Source organism: Dasypus novemcinctus, chromosome 13 (assembly GCF_030445035.2).
Source record: "Dasypus novemcinctus isolate mDasNov1 chromosome 13, mDasNov1.1.hap2, whole genome shotgun sequence".
NCBI classification, from domain to species: Eukaryota; Metazoa; Chordata; class Mammalia; order Cingulata; family Dasypodidae; genus Dasypus; species Dasypus novemcinctus.
In genome coordinates this window covers 88859824-88878257 of record NC_080685.1, presented here as the reverse complement: position 1 = coordinate 88878257, position 18434 = coordinate 88859824, and the positions used below count along the sequence as shown (strand labels likewise).

Genomic DNA, 18434 nt, shown 5'->3' with positions numbered 1-18434 from the left:
AATTATTGAATGAGCAAAATGAAATGAATGAATGAATGATTAGGAGTGAATGGGTCCGGTGGGCACAGGCTCTCAGGTAAGGGATGAGACAATAGAGGACCGAGAGCCCTGGAGGCAGGTCACAGGGGAGCTGGAAGGCAAATCAGAAAACAGCTGCAGGATTCAGGCAGAGGGGAGGGGGAGACTTTGAACACACAAAGCACCCTTTCTCTGGCTGCTCCTGTCAGCACCTTCTCAAAGCGAGGACAACAAACCTGTTTTTCTTATGACAAAGCCGGATTTGCTGATGAGGTCTCTCAGCTTTTCAGGAGGGGCTGGTAACCGTGATAGGTGGGGAGGGCACAGGGAAGGTAGCAGAAGGGGGAAGAGGAAAGAGAGCGAAAGGGCAGGAGCCGGGAAGGAGAGGAAGAGCGCACTCTTGGAATGTGTGCTGATTACTAATGTGGTGGAAAAGCTCAGCAGGTTCTGTGGGGAAGCATTTATCGTGCATGAGAAAGCAGGCAGTGTGATAAAAAGCTACCGCGGCTCCAGCAAGCTAGAGAAGGAAAGAGGAAGGATGGGCCTGGGCAGGGCTTTGGGACTGGAGCAGCAGGCCGAGAAGGCACAGGGGGACTGAAATCTTTGCTCTCCCAGGGTCACGGGTCCCCCCAGTTCCTCTCCAGAAGGGGAGGGGGTCCACCAAGGGGGCTGTGTCATCCCCTGAGGTCACAGGCTCCTTCCTCGGGGTCACTTGGTCCTTTTCTCTGCTTTCCTGGGGTTGGAGTACACAGAGCCTGCTCAGGAAGATTTCAGCTTTCTGGCGCTCTGGAATCCCTGTCCCCTCTCTCCGGACGTTCCCTTGAGGTGGTCGGGCCCGAGCAGTGGGTGGAAGTGGGGGAGCCAGGGCAGCCTGCCCCAGGGATGAGTGACGCCCCTCCCACCAGGGTCCTAGTGGGAGGCCTGTCCCTGCTCGGAGGACCAGTCACTGGTCTCCAAGCCCCATCTTCTCAGGGCTCTGAAAACCCTCTTGAGAGTCATGTCCCTGTGAAGAAAACAAAAATGTGGAATCATGGAGTCCCAGACTATTCACCCAGGGAGGGACTTTAGAGATCATTGATTCCATTCCTTTCATAGGCCAGGGGAAGAAAACAGAGAGGGGAAGGTGCTTGCCTGAGGCCACACAGCAGGTTGGTGGCCCGGGAGGGGCAGGAAGCCAGCTCTCCAGGTGACCAGCTCGGTGCCCTCTTCACTGTTTGGGGTTTGGAATACCTGGATTCCTGTCTAACACAGCATCCAAATTGCTCAGAACAGCACCCACCCCCACCCTTCCTTCCAAATAAAGCAAGGCCATCCTGCTTAAACCTTGAGGCATTTCTCAAGAGATAGACTTGTCCAGAAGAAACAGAAATCCACTGAGAAAGCTTTGAGACATGGTGACACTCTTGACAGAAAGGACTCCTGAGAGGGTGACCAAGGGGCAACGACACTGCCGTAAACCCAACCACCTTCCTTTAAAGACTCTTCGGCCCCTTTCCTCCAAGTCCCCCACCTCCTGGAAGCTGCTTGCTCTTCCCCGTCCTGGAGCCCCCAGCCCAGCAGGCTTTGCTGCTCTCAGCACCCCACCCCCTCTTCTGCACTTCAGTCCCTCTTTTCCATCGTGAGCCTACCCAGGCCCGGCAGCCGAGCGGCAGATGCTTCCTCCTTAAAAGGTTAGGAACGCCGGTGCTGGTCACTGTCGCCCCCGTTTGTGAATCGTGCTTCCCTTCCCTCCTTCCTTGAGTTTCCCACGTCACTAGTCACTAACGGGAGAGAAGGCGTGAGGGGTTTTGAGTCCCGTCAGAAGGGTCCGCTGCACCTTGAGCAAAATCCTACAAGATCGTCAGTCATATTTGGGGCCCTGCTGCCTCTCCAAACCTCCTTCAAACCCTTCTCTGGTGGCTCACAGGGGCCTCCTCCTGCTCAAACCTGCCCGTTCACGCCTGCGCAGTCCCTTTGCACCTGCCCGCTCGCGCCGGCTCGGGGCCTTTGCACCTGCCCGTTCACGCCTGGGCAGTCCCTTTGCACCTGCCCGCTCGCGCCAGCTCGGGGCCTTTGCACCTGCCCGTTCACGCCTGCGCAGTCCCTTTGCACCTGCCCGCTCGCGCCGGCTCGGGGCCTTTGCACCTGCCCGTTCACGCCTGCGCAGTCCCTTTGCACCTGCCCGCTCGCGCCGGCTCGGGGCCTTTGCACCTGCCCGTTCACGCCTGGGCAGTCCCTTTGCACCTGCCCGCTCGCGCCGGCTCGGGGCCTTTGCACCTGGCCGCTGGCACCTGCTGGGGCCTTTGCACCTGCCCGTTCACACCTGCGCAGTCCCTTTGCACCTGCCCGCTCGCGCCGGCTCGGGGCCTTTGCACCTGGCCGCTGGCACCTGCTGGGGCCTTTGTGCCTGCCCGTTCACGCCTGCGCAGTCCCTTTGTACCTGCCCGCTCGCGCCGGCTCGGGGCCTTTGCACCTGGCCGCTGGCACCTGCTGGGGCCTTTGTGCCTGCCCGTTCATGCCTGCGCAGTCCCTTTGCACCTGCCCGCTCGCGCCGGCTCGGGGCCTTTGCACCTGCCCGTTCACACCTGCTCAGGGCCTTTGCACCTGCCCCTTTGCTCCTGCTCAGGGCCTTTGCTCCTTCTGTTCCCCCTGCCTGGAAAGCACTGCTCACATTTTGCACAGCTGCTGCCTTCTTGTATGGAGGACCCAGCTCCACCCGCACCACCTCTGAGGCCTCCTTTGGCTACCTAATGTCACTGCCTCCACCTTCAGACTCTGCTGCAACACCTGTTCTGCTGTTGTTCTGGTTTCATGGTTTTTCATGCCTGGCCCTGTCTGAATGACATGGCTTCCCTGTTAGGGTTAGGGTTCTACTGCGTGACTGCCTGCCCCCACTGGGAACAGGAACCCTGCCTGTCTATTGATTCTCGTGTCCCAAGTGTTTGGCACTTAATAAACAGTTCAGAGAATCAACGAAGGGCACCGGGGGTGGTCGAGGTTGAGGCAGGGCCTGGGCCCGGCAGGCTCAGGAGCTCTTTCTCCGCCCTGCTCGGAAAGCAGGCTCAGAATCTCAGGCGAAGCTGGGGTTCTCCTTGGTCAAGCCCTTGGCTGTCAGAGCTGCGCCTGCTGCTCTGCTTGAGGTGTAGGATGTGGGGGGCGGGCGCTCTCCCCTCATCGCTGCTTCTTTGCAGGCCACTGTGGGGAGCTACTTGGAGCCCCCCCACCTCCCACCTGACCTCACCTGCGGGGGAGGAGGTAGGAACTCTCTTGGTGGTGGCTCAAAACAAACCCACTCTTCCCTCGCCCCACTCCTCTTGCAGCGCTCCTGGCAGGGGATGAATGCGCAACTCCTGGGCTCCATGGAAGGAAGGGTAGCAAGCCTGGCACCGCCTTTGCCCCCAAGCTGGGCGCTCAAGAATGGGGAAGTGGGTGCAGAGAGGCAGGGACGGGGAGGGGCCAGCTCTCCAGGAGTTCACGTCCCTGCTAGCTGGAGAGGGAATCCAGAGGCAGCTCAGATCAGGCCTGGAACCCCACGCCCCCACCCCGGTTTGTAATTCTGTTTACTAACAAGTAGGAAGGAACCTATTGTATTCAGGGTTAGAGAAGCGGAAAGAAATCGATGAATAGGGCCTCTGGAGCCAAGAATTTGGGCTCAGAGACAGCGGTTAGGAAGGCGGAGGGGGTGTGGGAAAGGAGATAGAGACTGGAGCAGCTTGGAGGAGAAATCTAGGTGCCCTGTCCCACCGTTTGGGGAAGCTGGGAGAGCAGAGGACAGAAAGGGGCTGTCAGTGGCCAGATTTCTGTACTAGCCCCTCCCCCATGCGTGCAGTTCTCCCTGGCACAGTGTTTATTGGGCCGTCCTATGTGTGAGACTCCTCTAGGCAGTGCGAGGTGCTACACAACTCAGCAGATGTGTCAGGCGCGCAGCAGTCAGGCCGAGTTTGAATATCCGTTCTGCCTCTTTACTTGCTGTGTGACCTTGGGCAGGGACCTTGATCTCTCTGAATTCATCTACAAAATTGGGGCGGTGCCCACCTCTCTGAGTTGCCGTGGGGATTGCGTGTGAGAAGGCGTGCAAAGGGCTAGCACAAGGCGAGGCATGGGATTCTACAAATGGTGGCTGGGTAGCTGGACCTCGGGCCCCTACTTCCAACCAGGGGAGGCCACCATGGGCACTGGGCAAAGGCCTGCCTGGCGCGGGACGCTGAGGAGTCCCGGGTGCTTGGAATGCCAAGTTTCTGCCAGCGTCCTCGCTTTCTCTCCTTTCCCGTGGTCTCCGCAGGGACGATGCCCTGATGCGCTGACTTTAAAAATGGCCCGATTTCACACTGCCTTCTTCAAAGGGGCAGCATCTACCTTGGCAAGGTGATTTCCACCCACGTATACAGCTGACTTGGAAGACATGAATCCCTAAAGGACACACTTTTCCTCGCCTCTGCAGGATGCTTTCGCTTGAAACATCTGGGTAACTGCTTAGCGCCATCCTACTTTGCAGAACATTCCTAGCCAAGCACTAGCCCCCGGGCTAGGAACGTTCTGTTATCTGGGACAACCCAGAGCCGAGGACCTCATGTACTGCCAGCAGCACCCCCTCTGCTCTGCCCATCCCTCGCTGCCTTTCTCCCACGGCGCTCCGGTTCCCTTGAACGCAGCAGCTCACGTCCCATCGTTTGTCCCCGAGGTTTAAACCCATCGCCCTGCCTGTCTTCCAGGACACGGCTCCCGTGGGACTTGAGGGATTTCTTAGATCGCCCCAAAGAGGCACTACTGCCCCTGCGACTGCCAGGCTCTGTGAGCCCGTCCTGGGGTGCAGAAGCCGGTGCTGGGGTGTTCGCGGAGGGAGCGCCCCTCCTGGGACCTCAAGGTAGTGATCCCTGGGGAACCTTGAGTGCTACCTCTTGGCTCAGAAGTGGGCGGGCTCCGTGGGGTTCTAAGGGAACAGGAGGACTTGGACTCTTTTGCATGGACCAGAGAAGGGTCAGAAAGTCTCCCAGCTCAGCCACCTTTCGGTCAGGTGCAGTTGTGGGGCTCAGAAACCCCTCCTTGGGAGACCAGACTCATTCTGTGCTGTCAGTATTTTCTGCACTTACTTCCCTTTGCTCTCCGTGGCCATTCGATGCCTCCCTTTCTCGGAGCATTGGTCTGTTACAGGAAACCCGTGGAGGGGGCTCGGCCTGTGCTGTTAGACTCGGGATGTAGTGGGGTGGGCGCAGGCAGCACGCCCGGGGGCTGAGGTTTGCTTGGGGCGGCCCTTGGGCTGAGGAGCTCCCTGGGGAAGGCAGAGGGTGAGGGCGGAGTGAGGGTGCCAGGCCCCTGGCCTCAGATGCCCAGCAGGGCAGGGGGCTGGGGGGGTGCGGCTCGGGCCCCCCCCCACTTGATCTAGCGCCTGCTCCCGCGCACCCACCGCAGGTCCTTTGCAGGTGGCCCCAGCGCGAAGTGCTTCCACTGCCTCCTGTGTGTGACCCGCGGGTTGGATACAGGTGCGCAAAGGATTCCAGGAGGCAGGGCTGGGTCCAGGCAGTGCTGAGAAGGCCGAAAGCTGTTTGCTCTGGTTCCCCCAGGGCGGAAGGGGCACGGGGAGGGAGCAGAGGGACGGGAAGGGGAGGCGGGCGCTGCGTGTCCCTGTGCACACGCCCGGGGGAGTGTGGACGTGCGGGTCCCGGAGCCACAAGTCTGATCCCCCCAGCGGGGCTGAAGACCAGCAGCCCTGAGCAGGGGGCATTTTCTTGCAGTGGGGCAGGAAGGTGGTGGTGCTCTGGGCTTCCCTGTCACCTCGGAGAGAGGATGGGGACCGGGCAGGGGGAGGAGAGAAGCAGGCATCCTTGTCCAGATGGAAACGCAGGTCCAGCTGGTGGAGACCCGGCCGGAGGCATGTGAGGTGGCTGCAGGGGACGCCAGGCCAGCCCAGCGGGGGCCAGGGGAGAGGCAGAGGCTGGTTCTCCTTGGAGAGGGGAGGGCAGGCGGAGGAAGCGAGAGCCCGAGCTCCAGACAGCTAAGGGGCGGGCAGAGCCGCGTCCACCTCCCGTCTGCCTCCCTCCCTCCCTCCTTCTGGCCAGAAGCGAGAAGGACACAGACATGGGTGGGTGCTGGGCCACCCACGCGCCTGCCGGGGGTGGGGCCAGTGTGTCCTTGAGTCCCGGAGCCTGCCTGAGCTGAGAGCCACAGAGTCACCGTCACCTCATCGCCTCATGTGCTCCCCAAGGCTGCGGGCCGGGAGCTCGGCTCTGGGGGCATCACCCCTTGTTCAGCTGGGGGCGGCCCTCCCTAGCCTTGCGCCTTTGGGGCACGAATCTCTTGCCCTGGTTGTTTTTTGAGGATTTCTTCTTTCTTTTGGACAAACTGCTTCGCTTTCCTGAGATTCGGCTCATTTTCTGTCTGTACAAGTGGGGGTAAAGTACCTTCCTCGCAGAGTTGTTGGGACAATCAAATGGCCCCCCCATCTGCAAAAGACCTTTGTCAAGTCCAAGTTCCCAGCCTACTCCCAAGAGAGTACTATTCCCAGGGAGGAAACTAAAGGAAAAGGGAAGCAGGAAAGAATCCAGGCAAGGTCAGGATGGGGAAACACTCCTCTGCCCGAGAGTGGATTTAACTGCAGCCCCTGCAGGACCCAGGTAGCACCCCACCAGCCCCCCTGGCCCGGGCCTGCCTGGGCCACCTTCAGGGAGACTGAGAAACGTGGAGTCGGGGAGGGGGCAGTCGTTGCAAACTCGCCTCTGTCCCAGAGAACAGAGACGCTTGCCCCTTGCCCTCTGCTTCCCTCTTAGGCCTGTTACTCAGGACAGGTTGGGGTGACCCTCCTGGAACACGAGCCTTCCTGAAGGCCATGGGGTCCCACCGAGGAGAGAGGTGTTGCCCTTCCCACAGGGCTGGCAGGACAGTCAGCAGGGAGCCTCCGAGAGCAGGAGCTGACAAAGGAACCTTCACCCAGAACCAGGAGGCGTAAGGTTAGGACAAGTTGGCCTCTTGGAAGAGGCGGATTTTAATCCAAGTTAGGCCCGCTAGCTGGTATCGGCAACGAGGCGCTTGTGCTGCCCTGCCAGCCTCTCTGGACCCCCAAGTCCCCTCTTCCCTGCTCTCCATTCCTCCCCCCACCCCCAGGGCTGGTTCACCTCTGCTCTCACCTTCTTCACCTTTCCTGTGGCCAGCAGGACCCTGTTTTGCTTTTCACTCCAGGTGAAGAGGCGCTTGCGCCTCTCCCTCCCAGGTGCTCGACACTCACCCCTTTCCATCCCTGAGCGTGACGGGGCCTGGCTCTGTCTTGAGATGTAGCAGCTGCTGGCAGCCGAGTTGGGTTTCTCCCCCTCTGGCTCCTTCTCTCTCTCCTCCTCCCTGCCTCCCTCCTGGATGCCAGAGGGGCTAAGGGACAGATGCACGGTTTAGCATTTCTCCAGGGAGATGGCCAAAAAGGGAATTCTATTTCTTGGGCTTCCCTGGCCAAAAATGGGGATTGGTAGGAGACGGCTGCGGAGGCAGCCGGCCTGGGGCAGTCTACACAGAGCAGCGGAGACGACGACCTCAGAGAGGGACTGCCGAAAGCCTGCCTCGTTCAACTGGCCTAGAAAGCAGCCCCTCCACCTGAGTGTGGTGTAGAGACAGACTTTGGACACTGGTGGGCTGGACCTGGGTTTGCATCCTGGCACTGCCACTTGTTAGCTGCATGAATTTGGGCAACTTCCTTTTCACAAGCCTCAGTTTCCTCACTAGCGGTAGACAGATGATCAAGCCAACCATCTTGGGTTGTTGTTGGGATGAAACGGAGTGATGTGTACGATGCACACAAAGCATCTATTAGAGTGCCCAGCAGATTCCAGGTGTCCAGGACTTTAGCCCCCTCTTTCCACAGGTGAGCAGAGGACAGATGACTTTCTGCTCTCAGTCCAGATTCACCAGGGGGGCATCTGAGCACGATGTGGCTCCTGGCTCCTGGGACCTCCAGTTCTGCAAAACTCCCTTTGTGTTTTTTCCTTGGATTCCTTTAACCTGGGGTTTCTTACACTCGGGGATCCTAAGGCTTTTGGCTGTCATTCACCTAGATCTTGCCCTATTCTAAAAAAGCAAGGTGTGGTTTGGATATGAAAGGGGATAGGACTGGTAGAGGAGATAGAGAGTTCTTGCTGTCACAAATTCCTTAGGCGAAAGGAGAATGGGCCAGAACTTTAAACTGAAAGTCCTATTGTTGAAAGGCAAGTAGCTACTGGCTCACTGCCTTCCTTGTGCTCCTCTGGGCTCAGGTGTGCCAGACTCCTTAGGGCTCGAGGAAAGAGGGAGTGGCCTGAGGGCACAAACCGCCAGCCTTCAAGGCGTCCCACTCCCGGTTCACAGCCTGGGTGGAGTCTTGGGCCCAAGGCTCAGTGAGACATGCAGGGTGGAGTAAGCCGTTTACCCTTGCTACTTCTCAATTTCTTCACTGAAGAATGACAATAATAACCCCAGACTTGTCTGCTTGACAGGACTGTCCTGAGGATCCAAAGTGTGTCGTGAGGGAAGCGGATTTGGCTCAACTGATAGGGTGTCTGCCTACCACATGAAAGGTCCAAGATTCAAGCCCCGGGCCTCCTTGACCCGTGTGGAGCTGGCCATGTGCAGTGCTGATGCGCGCAAGGAGTGCCCTGCCACGCAGGGGTGTCCCCCGCGTAGGGGAGCCCCACCCTCAAGGAGTGCACCCCGTAAGGAGAGCTGCCTAGCGTGAAAAAAGTCCAGCCTTCCCAGGAATGGCGCCGCACACACGGAGAACTGATACAGCAAGATGATGCAACAAAAAAGAGACACAGATTCTGGGTGCCACCGACAAGAATGCAAGTGGACACAGAAGAACACACAGCGAATGGACACAAAGAGCAGACAACTGGGGGGGGGGTGTGGGGAAAGGGAGAGAAATAAATAAATCTTTTAAAAAAAAGATAAAAACAAAGTGCTTGGTGAAGGCTGGTCAGAGGTGGGTAAGTGACCCCTCCACATGGGTCCCCATAAACACAGCGTCCTGCAGGCTCGGAACCACCTGGGACCCTGCATGGTTGTCTTGGCAACCTACTGCCTGGCTACCTCCGACGCCTTCAGGCTTCTGGTAGGAAGTCTTCCTGACTCTTAGGCTGGGACCGTCTTGTAGGCTCTCACAGCGCTCTCTACACTCCCTGCATGGCACTTGCCATGAGTTGACCTGTGACGTTACTCATGGGATCATTTGACTGGCAGCTGCCTTCTGCACTACACTCTACGCTCCATGAGGATGTCTCTGAGGTGCACCAAATCATCACCAGCATGGAACTCGGGGCCCGGCACAGCGCAGGTAGGTACTCAATAAAACCCTTGCTGAGTGAGTAATGAATCGCCCACAACACTCTCTCTTATGCCTCCATCAACGCCTGAGCCCAGGTACCCATCTATTACATGCCCCTTTCCCAACATCTCCTCATGAGAAGCAGGGAAATGTGACTTTTTCCTCCCTTCTAATTCAAGGAACAAGTCTGCCAGATAACAGGGGCCGTTTTCCTTATCCTCCCAGTACAGCAGGCCCAGGCCTGCCGGGGAGTGAGGGCTGGATTTCTTTATCTTTGCACAAGGGCGCCCTCTGGTGGTTGAACATGGAGGCCCGATTAGGAAGGACGGACACCAGGGTGGCCAGGACAGGGCTGGCGGTGCCGCCCGCAGAGGCCGGCCAGTGAGTCAGGGATTATGAGGGCGCTGCAAGGAGGGCACAGAAGAGGATTCATGACAGTTCTCCATCCTCATGGCTGGCTCCCTCCACATCTAACAGGAAGCCCTGGCCAGCAAGAGAAATAGATGACAGAAACCCCACCCCACTCCGGGAAAGGTGGAGGCTAGTTTAACAGCCAGTCCTCCTCCTGCACGGTGTGCATGAATGTTTGACAACCAGCTCTTCTGATCTGTAGCAATTGTCGATTTCTGTGGTGTAACTACTCCCACCATGGCTCATTTCAAACTGGCAGTGAGATGTCACTGACCGTGGAGCTGGGAAGAGGCAGCCGCCACTCTGTAGTATTTCCACCATACAGACACAAGGCATGTAAGCCACTTCAATGGTAAAAAAAAAAAAATTGGGAACACAATCATATTGGGAGCTTTGATTTATTATATTTATTTCTAATATAGCATTTAATTGCAAGTTCTGTAATTTAACTTTTAAGAATGGCCATGTTTAAAATTGGCTTGCAAAATTCTGTAATTACAAAGTTCTTGTAAGCTTAATATGAGCTGGCTCTGGCACACCACTGCTTCTTTCCTTCCCTCCCTCTTTCTTATCGTCCTCCTTCCTTTCCCCCTATTCCTCTCCCCCCTTTCCTCCTTTCCTTTCTCCTCCTCTTCTTCCTCTTCCATGGCTTTCTCTGGTGCTCAGTGTGGGCAGGAGGTGCAGGGAATATGGGAGAAAAGCTTTGCCATAGACATTGCTAATCTCTGAGCAAGGAGCCATACGGTGTTAAGGAACGAGAACGGAGAAATGTGAGTTTGGAGATCTTCTCAGCGTGTGTGTGGAGGGGGTGAGTCTGCAGTGCTCGTGAGGCTGGCTAATACCTGGCAGATTGGTGGTGGGGGCGCGGGTGCTGTTCAGGCTAGGTGAGGCGGCCTGTGGGAAGCCGAGGCAGGCAGAAGTAGGCGCTGGGGAAGAGGCTGAGCTGGATGGGATTGCCGTCCAGGCGGACGTCTTCCAGCCGCCTCCGGGTGTGCCGGTGTTCTCCCTCGTCGCAGAAGGTGTCATGCTGCATGGTCTTGATCATGTTATTCTGGAAAGAACACACCACTGCACAGCCTTTGCCTAATGGGTCTACCCTCGGACAGCACCAAAGGCAGGGCTCATATCAGCTGCTCCCCTTGTGCACCTGGAGAAACCGAGGCACATGGAGGCCAAAGCCACGTAGCAAGAGGTGAAAAGAGGAGATGCATGAAGGGTGAATGGATGGAGAGAAAGGGAGAGAGTGAGGGGGATGAAGGGAAGACAAGGAGAGAGGAAGTGGGGAGGGACTGGAGGAAGGAAAGAGAGACAGAGGAAATAGGGAGACAAAACAAGCAGCTGGGTGAGGTACATAAGATGGGAGAAGGAGGAGGCATTTTAAAGAGAAAAAAGATTATAAACACAGACTGGGGCCATGGAAAATTATCTGGATAAAACCTACCAATCCATGTTCAGTAAAGAAGGAAACCTGAGCCCTGCCGAAGTCTTGCTTCTCTTGCTATCACCCCCTGCTTTCTGCTCTCTCACCTCCATCCTCCGTGCTGGGTTTATGGCCTTACTCTTGGTGGCCCCCTCACCTGCAGGTGCAGTGAGCGCAGGCTCAGGGGCAGGGGCGTGGGGATGGAATCCAGCTGGTTGTCTGCCAAGTAGAGGAACTGCAGCTTCTCCAGCGCCTGTGGAGGAGGCAAAGAGCGTGGGAGGCTGGCGGGCCCTGCTCGGACTCTGGCAGTGTGGGGTGTGGGGGCTGATGAAACAGAAGTCATATGACTCCAGCTGCTCATTCAGAGTTTGCCCTGCCTCAGCCGGCGCCAGGCTCCGTGCTGTTGCTACAGGCCTTCAAGGAGCTCCCAGGACGCCTCGCTCCAACTGGCTGCAGAACGAAAGCCACTGCCACCGAGGGGCAGGCCGCTGGCTGGGGGACCGTGAAAGAGCTAGGCCACGGTGGACGCTGACTGGGGGCAGAGGTGGAAGGGAGGACAAGGGGCATTTCAGCTCGGCCTCAGCTTCTCTGCTATCAGAAGGGATTTTCCCAAATGACACGTCGGCAGTGCTCGGCCTGGGGCAGGCGTGGTGCAGGTCAGATGTCCAGAGCAGCAGGACGGGGTTCACAAGGCACACAGGAGGCAAGCTGAGTAAGCAAGGGAGACGGGACAAGTGGAGTTGGGAAGAGAAGCCTTCAGGGGGGCTCGGGGAGCGATGAAGAATAGTAGCCAGCATTTACAGAGCATCTACTGTGCAGGTGGCGTCTTACTGTGCCCTTCGTAAATGCTATCTTATTTAACACTCCAGCAACTTTGTCCAGTAGGAGCTATGACCCTCATTTTGCAGATGAGAGAACAGGATTAGAGAGGTGAGATGACTCACCCAAGAACACAAAGTCCCTGCCTTATCCTAGCCTTGGAAAACAGTCTGTGCCAAGGCAAAGAGGGGTGTCCTAAAACAGAGGCAGCCAGGACATTTGAGTGGCTGGAGCAGCAATGGGCCTTAATGATCTTATAATCCTACTTCTTCATTTAGGGATAGAAAAACAGGACCTGAGGTCACACAGCAGCTCTCTGCCCTCTGGCCTGGAGCTCTTTCTGCTACCCCTGTGGTATTGACAACGTATTCCATAAACTTCCTCAAGGCAGCTGGCCCATGTGCAGTGCTGATGCGCGCAAGGAGTGCCGTGCCACGCAGCGTGCCCTGTAAGGAGAGCCGCCCAGCGCGAAAGAAAGTGCAGCCTGCCCAGGAATGGCGCCGCACACACGGAGAGCTGACACAACAAGATGATGCAACAAAAAGAGACACAGATTCCCATGCCGCTGACAACAACAGAAGTGGACAAAGAAGAACACTCAGCAAATAGACACAAAGAACAGACAACTTGGGGGGGGGGGAAATAAAATAAAATAAATAAATCTTTAAAAAAAAAAAAACTCCCTCAAGAGCTTCACAGACAGAGGAGCGGGAGGGTGGGAGGTATTGGAGATGGGAATTTGGGGGTGGGAGGGGACAGGCAGGTATGCCTCTAGGCCCTTACCCCTGCTTCAGGAGGCTACTTCTGATTTAATTTGGTATATTCCCAACTTCCAAATACGATTTAGCTTGTGGAAAAGATGGCAGGCTGTAAACCACCCTCCTCTTGAGTCAGATCAATTTCTTACCACTGAAAGAACTATCCATAAAACAAATGGGAAAGGATGAAAAAAAAAGGGGTTTGATGTTTACATCCTGGAACAAGATCAGAGCAGGGATATCCCATGAGGGTCGGGGGGGTGGTAGGGGACGGTGGTGGACGGTGGCCCTGACTCACCCTGAAGGCTGCGGGCCGTATCCCCGAGCTCCGGAGCTGATTCAGGCGGACATCCAGAACCACAATGCCCCTGGGCAGCGCGGGCAGAACAGCCAGCTGGTTCTCGGGGAGGATGAGCTCCCGCAGGGCAGGCAGCAAGGACAGGGCGTCTTCGTCAATGGAGGAGATGATGTTGCTCGAGAGGTCAATCTTCCTCAGTTTTGCTGAGGAGTACGGGAGGAGAACAAAGAGAGAAGCCAGAACAAACCATCTTTCCAAGCCCCCTGCTTGGACAGTTCTCATCCATCCAAGAAGGAAACGCCACCCAGCTCTCCACCCGCACCAGGTCCAGGAGGATCCTTGGAAAAGCTCTTGGATTCTGGAATGCCTTCCTCTAGAGGCCTGACTGTGGTCGCCCACTTTGGATGGGTTTGGAAAGGTTTTCGAGAGCTAGGGCCAATAGACCCAGGAATTCCTGGGCCCATCCCACCCCCACCTCTACCTGTTAGTTTGCACAAAAGACACTGAGGCTCAGAAAGGCTGTGGATAATTGGTGGTAGAATGTGGACCTGAGCCCACGTCTGAGGAAGGACATAAAACATAAAGAAGCAAAAAACAAACATGTCAGCAGCATTGGTGCTGTAGAAAACAGATTTATCACGGTCTCGTCCAGAGGCCAGGACGACGCTGAGCTACAGCTGCTGCGAGATGCTGAAAATAGAGGCTTGCTCAGACCTTCCCAGCTTTCCAGGCCTATGGGGACAAGAGGTCACTTCTGCCATCTAACATCTTCAAGGAAAGGAATTAGCAAGACAAGGAAAGGAATTTCCGCTTGTGAGCTGGAGAGACTGAAATCTCCCAGGAACAGCTGGACACGGCTTGGCTGGTGCACATGGCTGGTGCAAGGGAGAGGACCCTGGCGGTGCCCTCTGCTGGCCCTTTCTCCTTCCCCAGAGTGTTACGTACTCAGGCCTTGCAAGTCCCCAGCCCGTACATGGCCGATGCGGTTGAAGCGGGCGTAGAGGTAGGCGGTCGTCTGGGGAAGAGGAGGGATGCTCTCCAGGTCGGCATCATCGCAGTACACCGAGGACCCAAGGCACACGCAGATGAGGCAGGTGGGCAGGCCTGGCCAGGTGGAAGTTGGAGCAGGGGGAGACCCCTGGTGAGACTCCTTCAGCCTCGGGCCAGGGGCCCTCCCCCGGGGAGTGCTTGAGCCATGCCATCTTTTTCCTCTTGGTGGCCCGTGGGTTGCCGCCCAGGCCAATTGGCACGATGTCGCAGACAGTGCCGCTGGCTGCCCCCGGCCTCTCACTCAGCCCTTGGCCTACGGGAAGCAGGTCGACTCTCAGTTCCTGCCCCCCACGTCCACTGGTGCTTTTATCAGGCCCTGTCCTCCCTGGCTTTCCTCAGCCTCTGGGGGTGTTTCTAGGACAAACCCTGGGTCTCTTTTCCGTAGGGGCTTCTCCTGGTCCCCAAAGGTACAGTGAACATGAAATAAAATCAGAATGAAGTGGAATGGCCAGTGGTCGCTGAGTCTGCCAACTGCTTTGTGGATGAGGAGTTAAATTCATTCTGTGTGGCTCCAGGATGGAGTAGACAATGCCTACGCAGCACCCCCCATTTTCCGTTCTTATGGTATGAGCATCCCCATTTTCCCTTGGGGAGCAGGCCTTCCCTGCTCTCAGCCCATCACGCCACCTCTGGGTCTAAGGGTCATGACACCCAGGCCTGCTGGCCAGCTCAGCTGGCTTTAGAAAGATGGGAAGACTGTAGTGGCTGAGATGCCTGAAAGTGCAGGTGCTTCTGCCATTTGCTATCACAAGGGACAGAGATTCCTGGGAGACCCGTGCTAGTCCAGCTCAAGTTGGAACTCTGACAAACCAAGACAAAGAGGCAATTCTTCACTAGCAGTGGCCGGCAGTGTAGGTGGAGAGAGGGCGCCTCGGCACCCTGCTTCGCCCACGGCCTGGAATGGCATGTCCAGTTGAGGGCCTTGACAGTCTCTCCAAGCCTGAGGTTCTGCAGCTCTGAGTGGTGAGACTCCCCGCCCAGTACCCCAGATCCACCCAAGACAAACGTCCCAAGAGGAAAACAGAAAGCTGAGGGCGAGTGAGCCCAACGGAGCCGCCTCCCTGCTCTGCCCGGTTTCTGACCCCCAGCACAGCGCCAAACCCTTGCTGCCAGCTCTGCCAGCATCCCCGTCTGCAGGAGAGGACGAGGGAGAAAAGAGACCTGTTAAGGAGGAATTTGAAGCTCAAGGGCATTTGTTCCCTTACTAAGTGACCGCCACCAAGTTATTTATTCTTCTCTCCAGGCTTTTAATTGTCTATAATCTAATTACCACTCAAACTGCTGCCCCAGTGATGCTGTTAATTAAGGTAGGGTGGCTGTGCTAGGGCCGAGAAGAGTTCTTGGCATTTCTTTGCTTCCTACCCAATTTGTGAAATTAGGCAAAAGTACTAGGGACAGCAGGCCTCTCCCTTAGTTTTTTTCCCCTCGTTCTTACTGTAGCTGTTTCCCCTCCTCTCCCTGCCACTCTGGTACCTGGTGCTGGGTCATGGCTGATTAACCTATGACCTATGACCTATGGACTGCGTGACCCTGTGGCCCCACACTTACCGTGGCTGGTCGGGGAACCCAGCAGAGTGGGGACTGAAGACGGTGTCCTTGCTGCCACAGTGCTCTGGGTGGGACAGATCCTGGGGGCATGAGACAGGCTGGTCTTTTTAACCTGGAGACATAGCAGAGAGCACGCAGTAGGCAGCTCTTGCATGAGAGGGACTTGACTTTGAACTTGGGGAGCCTCAACAGCCAATTTCAAATGTGCAAAGAGTCACTGTGGCAAAGGAGGGGGGGAAAGCAGAGTGAGCCCAGAGAGGACCTAAAGAGAACCTGTTCCAGCATCTTCACTCTGTGGATAAGGAAATTGAGGCCCAGAGAGGGGAGGGGCTGGGGGTCATGGGGCTAGGTGGTGGCATTCCAGGCCGGGTCTCTGGTTCTCCCAGGTGGGTGCTGTTTCCCTGCTCCACACTGACAAGGTCCGACAGTAAACGAGGGGACGTTTTGGGGTTTGAACCCCTTGCTGCCAAAGGCCAGCCCCTGAGAGGGCAGGAAGGTCCAAGGAAGACCTTCAGCCTGGAAGAAAGTCTAAGAAAACGGGTGTGGGGGGGCATTTCTTTATTGAGGGAGACTATGAAGACTCAGCTCCCCCCACCCCAAAGACACATGGTACTTGACATTTGTATTTGAAGGTGGGGGTGGAGTCCATCTTCAAAGGGGGTCCTACTAAGTTCGGTACAAATGGACAAAGACATTGAAGGTTTGCTGTCTCCTTTCTTAGTATCATCCAGGTGACAAGATCCCAAAGAGAGGGAAGCAGACTTGGCCCAATGGATAGGGCGTCCGTCTACCACATGGGCGGTCCGCGGTTCAAACCCCGGGCCTCCTTGACCCGTGTGGAGCTGGCCCACGTGCAGTGCTGATGTGCACAAGGAGTGCCCTGCCACGCAGGGGTGTCTCCCGCATAGGGGAGCCCCACATGCAAGGAGTGCGCCCCTTAAGGAGAGCCGCCCAGAGCGAGAGAAGTGAGAAAAGTGAGAAAAGCGCAGCCTGCCCGGAGTAGTGCTGCACACACGGAGAGCTGACACAGCAAGATGATGCAACAAAAGGAGACACAGATTCCAGGCGCCGCTGATAAGGATGGAAGCAGACACAGAAGAACACACAGCGAGTGGACACGGAGAGCAGACGACTGGGCAGGGGGCGGGGAGGGAGGGAAGGGGAGAGAAAGAAATAAAAAATAAATCTTTAAAAACAAAAAAGATCCTAAAGAGGGACTAGAATTTCCACTTCACCAAGTCAGGAGATGGAGGCCTGAGCCTCTAACATTATGAGCAGATGGGAGAGGGGCCAGGCGCCCGGCTCCCAGGTTCCCGCCGGGGACAGTCCGTCTGGTGGGCCCCCTCACCTCAGGGAGCCGGTCCCCGGAGGCTGTGAGCCGCTCGGGGGCGCGCAGGCTCAGGACGGAGCCGCCCAGGTGAAGCGCTGCGTAGGCGCCGCCCTCCCCGCCGGCCGGGCCCTCTCCCCTGGGCCTCTCCTGCCGTGGGAAAGCAGCCGTCCCTGCCTCCTGCAGCGCCAGGGCCAGCAGACTCAGGAGAGACGGGAGCCTCATGGGGCCTGGGGGTGGGGGTGGGGATGAGAATGGGGTGGAATCAGTGGGTGTCCAATCCCGGGGAGGGGCAGGAGGGTGGGCAGCTTGCGTGGAGGAGGGCTCTCCCTCCAGCTGAGTGGGAGCTGCCCACACCCCCACCCAGTCCCCGCCACCTGCAGACTCGGGCGCCCATCCACTCTCACACTCGGCCTTCGTTACAGTGCAAGGTCCCCGAGCGCTGGGAGGACCATGCCTGGGTGGGAGGAGGGTGTCCCCTGTGAGCCCCTCCTCACTGCCACCCTGAGCCAGGCTCCTTAGACACCGAGAGTCACGCGCACGGGCATGGGCAGACCCCTGATATAGGCCCGTCTGCTCAGCTCGCACTCATGTGTGCCCCCTTGTCCACACACCACCCTACTCGCTACGCACCGGTGTGGTGGACATACATCCCCACGAACGAGGGGTGCAGGTACTCAGACGCAGGGTATTCCTGAAAGCACACCCCTTCCCCAAAGCCAGCCGCACAGAGAGAAAACACAGGCCTCCCTTTCTAGGAGCTCCTCTGGCTTGCTTAATTCCTGCAAGGGGAATCACTCCACCTTACCTCCCCAAATCAAATCATAGCACCCTAAAAATAAATCCTGATACAGAGTTTACTGCCCACGCAGAAGCCTCCTCCAAGCTCTTTGACCCAGAGGCCAACGCTCCATTCATGTTTCCTGCTCACTGTCCTTCTGCTCCAACTCTTGCCCCTCATTTGAAAAGCAATGGGCTGGGGGCTTCAGACCGCGAAACTTACCTCTGCTTTTCCTTCTAGAGAGATGATGGAAAGCCTGTCTGAAAGCGGGGTCTGGGGAGACGGCAAGGAGTCAGGGCCAGAGTGTGGCCAGCAGACTCAGGCTCCCTGACGTCCAGCCGTTTCCCCTCCTCTTTCCTCAGGAGGTCTTTCCCCATTCCTTTGCTTAATGAGAGGACATTCTTTCTCTCCCCTCCCCGCTCTGTCTCTTCCTTTCTTACTAGGTCTGCTCCCTCTCTCTCTCTCTCTGGCCCTTCCAGTTCCAACAAGATCATGTCTTTGAGGGGTAGCTAGTTTCCACTCCCCCAGGGAGGGGCCCTGCCCCTCAAATTCTGTACTCTTGGGGAAGGCAGTGCAGGTAGAGGGATGGAGCTTGCCTCTCCAGCTGTTTTCTCCAGCCACACAGCAAAGGGGCTTCAGCTTCATAGATGGAATCCAAAGATAAAAGGTAAACAGCCCCAGCACGAGGGACCAGGACAGAACAAAAGTTGCCAGAGGGAAGGTCCTGGCCTGAGGGATTCAAAGAGAA

At 57.0% G+C, this 18434-nt stretch overlaps 1 protein-coding gene across 3 annotated transcripts; it reads right to left on the bottom strand.

The window, feature by feature from the left end:
* Positions 1 to 10067: 10067 nt before the first annotated feature.
* Positions 10068 to 18136, bottom strand: OPTC (opticin). Of its 3 annotated transcripts, XM_058274989.2 has the most exons (7): positions 17909 to 18136; positions 16927 to 17135; positions 15579 to 15690; positions 13926 to 14084; positions 12981 to 13183; positions 11263 to 11358; positions 10068 to 10736 (listed from the first exon to the last, which is right to left on the bottom strand). In XM_058274989.2, exons 2-7 carry the CDS (start codon positions 17128 to 17130, stop codon positions 10566 to 10568), a joined length of 945 nt encoding a protein of 314 aa, XP_058130972.1. In that variant the 5' UTR covers positions 17131 to 17135; positions 17909 to 18136; the 3' UTR covers positions 10068 to 10565. The 3 variants fall into 3 exon arrangements, with proteins under 3 accessions (XP_058130972.1, XP_058130973.1, XP_058130974.1); XM_058274990.1 differs by lacking the exon at positions 16927 to 17135 and having other exon boundaries at positions 15579 to 15795; positions 17909 to 18117; XM_058274991.2 differs by lacking the exon at positions 17909 to 18136 and having other exon boundaries at positions 15579 to 15795; positions 16927 to 16942.
* Between the last annotated feature and the right edge of the window lie 298 nt (positions 18137 to 18434).

Bases quoted from the DNA above. Each gene is read 5' to 3' on its own strand.
- OPTC (XM_058274989.2), bottom strand. From the start codon at position 17,130: ATGAGGCTCCCGTCTCTCCTGAGTCTGCTGGCCCTGGCGCTGCAGGAG. The intron at 14,085-15,578 runs GTAAGTGTGGGG...CCACCTGGCCAG, and splicing joins GGGTTCCCCGACCAGCCACG to GCCTGCCCACCTGCCTCATC. The intron at 10,737-11,262 runs GTGAGGGGGCCA...TGTTCTTTCCAG, and splicing joins TGCGCTCACTGCACCTGCAG to AATAACATGATCAAGACCAT.